Here is a 3,630-nt window from a genome sequence, read left to right as displayed (position 1 = left end):
ATGGGAGGGAGGGATGGAGGGAGAGACAGGGAGAGATGTGTAGGAGGGAGGGAGAGATAGAGAGAGGAGAGAAGGAGGAAGACAGAGAAAGAGAAAGGGAGAGAGTGTAGAATGTAGAGACAAAGATTGTAAATAATAAAAAAGGGATCAGTATTGGAAAAGGAGAGGCACAGAGAGACCAGGGAAGGGAGAAAGGAAGAGGAAGAGAGAATGTCATCATTTTCTTCACAGCGTTTTTCAACGTAAACAATCGGTTTTGATGTTGACAATGAAATCTTAGATATTTTCGCATTTCAACCGTTTCCCTTCTTCCTCCTCCTCTCTTCATTTATTCTATTGTCCCTTCTATCACAACAAAAAAGGACACACTAGAGATAGAATGATGTGACAACACTGTAAATCCATAAGAAAAGAATGACTGAAATCTGGCAACATTGCATGGCACTAAGAGTTATGGCACAACTGCAGAATTAGGAATTCTAAGTAACAGAGTGTAAAATGTGTTAGAAATTCACGAAATGCGTCTAAGGTATCACAGTCAAAGGAGACAATGAACTGTATTGCGTGTTTATGTTAGTAAACGAGTGCGTGTGTGTTTGCATCAATTATTTTCTTCTTTTATGTGTATGTGTATGTATATACTTGCATGTGTGTGTGTATATTTTTTATGTGTATGTGTATATCTGTATGTGTATGTGTATATTTGCATGTGTATGTATATATTTGCATGTGTATGTGTAATTTTTTATGTGTATGTATATATCTGTATGTGTATGTGTATATTTGCATGTGTATGTGTATATTTGCATGTGTATGTGTATATTTGCATGTGTATGTGTATTTTTGCATGTGTAAGTGTATATCTGTATCTGTATGTGTATATTTGCGTGTGTATGTGTATATTAGAATGTATATGGGCATATTTGCATGTTCATGTGTTCCGACAGTTCTCCCATTAACCGTTGAATCTCCACCATCTCTCTTCCACTAATATGCTCCATAATGACACCACACCTTTCACTAACATACCTCTCACCATCATGCCTTTCGCCATCATGCCTTTCGCCATCATGCCTTTAATCTTCATGCCTTTCGCCATCATGCCTTTCGCCATCATGCCTTTCGCCATCATGCCTTTCGCCATCATGCCTTTAATCTTCATGCCTTTCGCCATCATGCCTTTCGCCATCATGCCCTTCATCTTCATGCCTTTCGCCATCATGCCTTTTGCCATCATGCCTTTAATCCTCATGTCTTTCGCCATCATGCCTTTCGCCATCATGCCTTTCGCCATCATGCCTTTCATCTTCATGCCTTTCGCCATCATGCCTTTCGCCATCATGCCTTTCGCTATCATACCTTTCGCCATCATGCCTTTCGCCATCATGCCTTTCAACTTCATGCCTTTCGCCATCATGCCTTTAATCTTCATGCCTTTCGCCATCATTCCTTTCGCCATCATGCCTTTCGCCATCATGCCTTTCGCCAGCATGCCTTTAATCTTCATGCCTTTCGCCATCATGCCTTTCATCTTCATGCCTTCGCCATCATGCCTTCGCATCATGCCTTTCATCTTCATGCCTTTCGCCATCATGCCTTTCGCCATCATGCCTTTCATCTTCATGCCTTTCGCCATCACACCTTTCGCCATCATGCCTTTCATCTTCATGCCTTTCACCATCATGCCTTTCGCCATCATGCCTTTCGCCATCATGCCTTTCGCCATCATGCCTTTCGCCATCATGCCTTTTGCCATCATGCCTTTCGCCATCATGCCTTTTGCCATCATGCCTTTCGCCATCTCGCCATTCATCTTCATGCCTTTCGCCATCATGCCTTTCATCTACATGCCTTTTTCCATTATGTCTTTCGCCATCATGCCTTTCGCCATCATGCCTTTCATCTTCATGCCTTTCGCCATCACACTTTTCGCCATCACGCCTCTCACCATCACACCTTTCGCCATCACGCCTCTCACCATCACATCCTTCGCCATCACGCCTCTCACCATCACACTTTTCGCCATCACACCTTTCGCCATCACGCCTCTCACAATCACGCCTTTCACCATCACGCCTCTCACCATAACATCTTTCACCATCACGCCTTTCACCATCACACCATCCTGCCTACCTCCCTTCACCACCGCTGCCACCACATCACCACCACCAGTAGCTGGTCCACAGACTCCATTATTCCCAATTTTAATAATGAAACTGACACACACGCCTCTGCCCGGGACCATTACCCTACGGACCGCTGTTATCATTATTGTAATTGTGGTGCCAATTACGCTGATCACACCTGGATTACCGCGCTGGGATTTTTGGCTGAAGTACAGGGCGGGTGAAAAAAAAGACTTTTGAGTGAAAGCTAGATAGATATGTAGATATTGATTTATATAGTTTCATACATACATATGATGTAGATATGTGTGTGTGTGTGTATGGGAGTTCTGATGTGAAAGGTAGGTACGTAGTCTTACACACATACACACACACACACGGATTTATGTGTATAAACGTGCATTTTTTTTTTTCTTTTCTTTTTTAATTGTAGATCTTTCCTTTTTCTCGGGTTACTGATAATACAACGCACTCCCAAAGTTAAAAAAAAAAAAAAAAAAAAAATCTACAAGGTTCTTACACATACAAAAAATGATAATAACATACATAACATACATAAAAACAATAACATTTAGTCAGTCCATGCAGGCTAGCAGAGTTAAGGACAACTAAGCACGCAAACTCGCGCTAACTTGACAGCTCTAGTTTGTTAACATGATGTCATGGCCGCCGCATGGGAGCCTGTTATGAGAACATTTCCACGTTTTATTTTTTTATTTTTGTTCTATTTTTATCTCTTTTTCTTTAAGCGTTTCAATCTCTAGTGTTTTTTTTTTTTCTCTCTCTTTTTTAATTTGAAGTTTTTATTTTATTTAATCAATATTTTTTGATAGGAGGTACGTCCTTACTTACTTGTTTATATGGTACTATAAAATTGTATCGCTCATATATTAACTTCCATGTCTCTAAGGCTGCGTGTGCATAAAAAAGAAAAAATACTGATATATATTGTTCTCTCTTCTTCTCCTTCTCGCTGAGCTTCCTCTTTTTTCCCTCTCCATCTTCGCCTCTCTCTCTCTCTCTCTCTCTCTCTCTCTCTCTCTCTTTCTCTCTTTCTCTCTTTCTCTCTTTCTTTCTGTCTTTCTCTCTTTCTCTCTTTCTTTTTCTCTTTCTCTCTCTCTCTCTCTCTCTCTCTCTCTCTCTCTCTCTCTCTCTCTCTCTCTCTCTCTCTCTCTCTCTCTCTCTCTTTCTCTCTCTCTCTCTCCCTCTCTCTCTCTCTCTGTTCTTTTCACTAAATCGATTCACATGATCAATGGTTCTTTTCTACGTGGTCTGCATGTAACCTAAAATTTGCCTTGAAATTTCTTCTCTGCCAAAGCCGAAAATGGTGTTCATTATGAGCCATCTTTAATGCAGTTGTGATGTCTAGTTGCGCTGTATGACTGCCTATTATATAGCCGCTGCCATTGCTTACTAAAATCCTTTGGATCACCATGCAACCTCTTTTAGCTGTCCTGATTACAGATAACAAATTACAAAAGTTTTCTATTAGGAAATAATTATC

The 3,630-nt window shown here is 40.8% G+C and overlaps 1 protein-coding gene across 1 annotated transcript; it reads left to right on the top strand.

Moving 5' to 3' along the window:
• The first annotated feature begins 992 nt into the window (after positions 1–992).
• LOC125038586 (uncharacterized PPE family protein PPE24-like) lies at positions 993–2,366 on the top strand. The gene has a single exon (XM_047632122.1). It carries the CDS (start codon positions 993–995, stop codon positions 2,364–2,366), a length of 1,374 nt encoding a protein of 457 aa, XP_047488078.1.
• The last annotated feature ends 1,264 nt before the right edge of the window (positions 2,367–3,630 follow it).

The sequence above is a fragment of the Penaeus chinensis genome, chromosome 25 (assembly GCF_019202785.1).
Source record: "Penaeus chinensis breed Huanghai No. 1 chromosome 25, ASM1920278v2, whole genome shotgun sequence".
Taxonomy (NCBI): Eukaryota; Metazoa; Arthropoda; class Malacostraca; order Decapoda; family Penaeidae; genus Penaeus; species Penaeus chinensis.
Note: the sequence above shows the minus strand (reverse complement) of the source record. Positions and strands in the feature narration are given on the sequence as shown.

Excerpts from the sequence above, each read along its gene's own strand:
- LOC125038586 (XM_047632122.1), top strand. The coding sequence starts at position 993 with ATGCTCCATAATGACACCACACCTTTCACTAACATACCTCTCACCATC.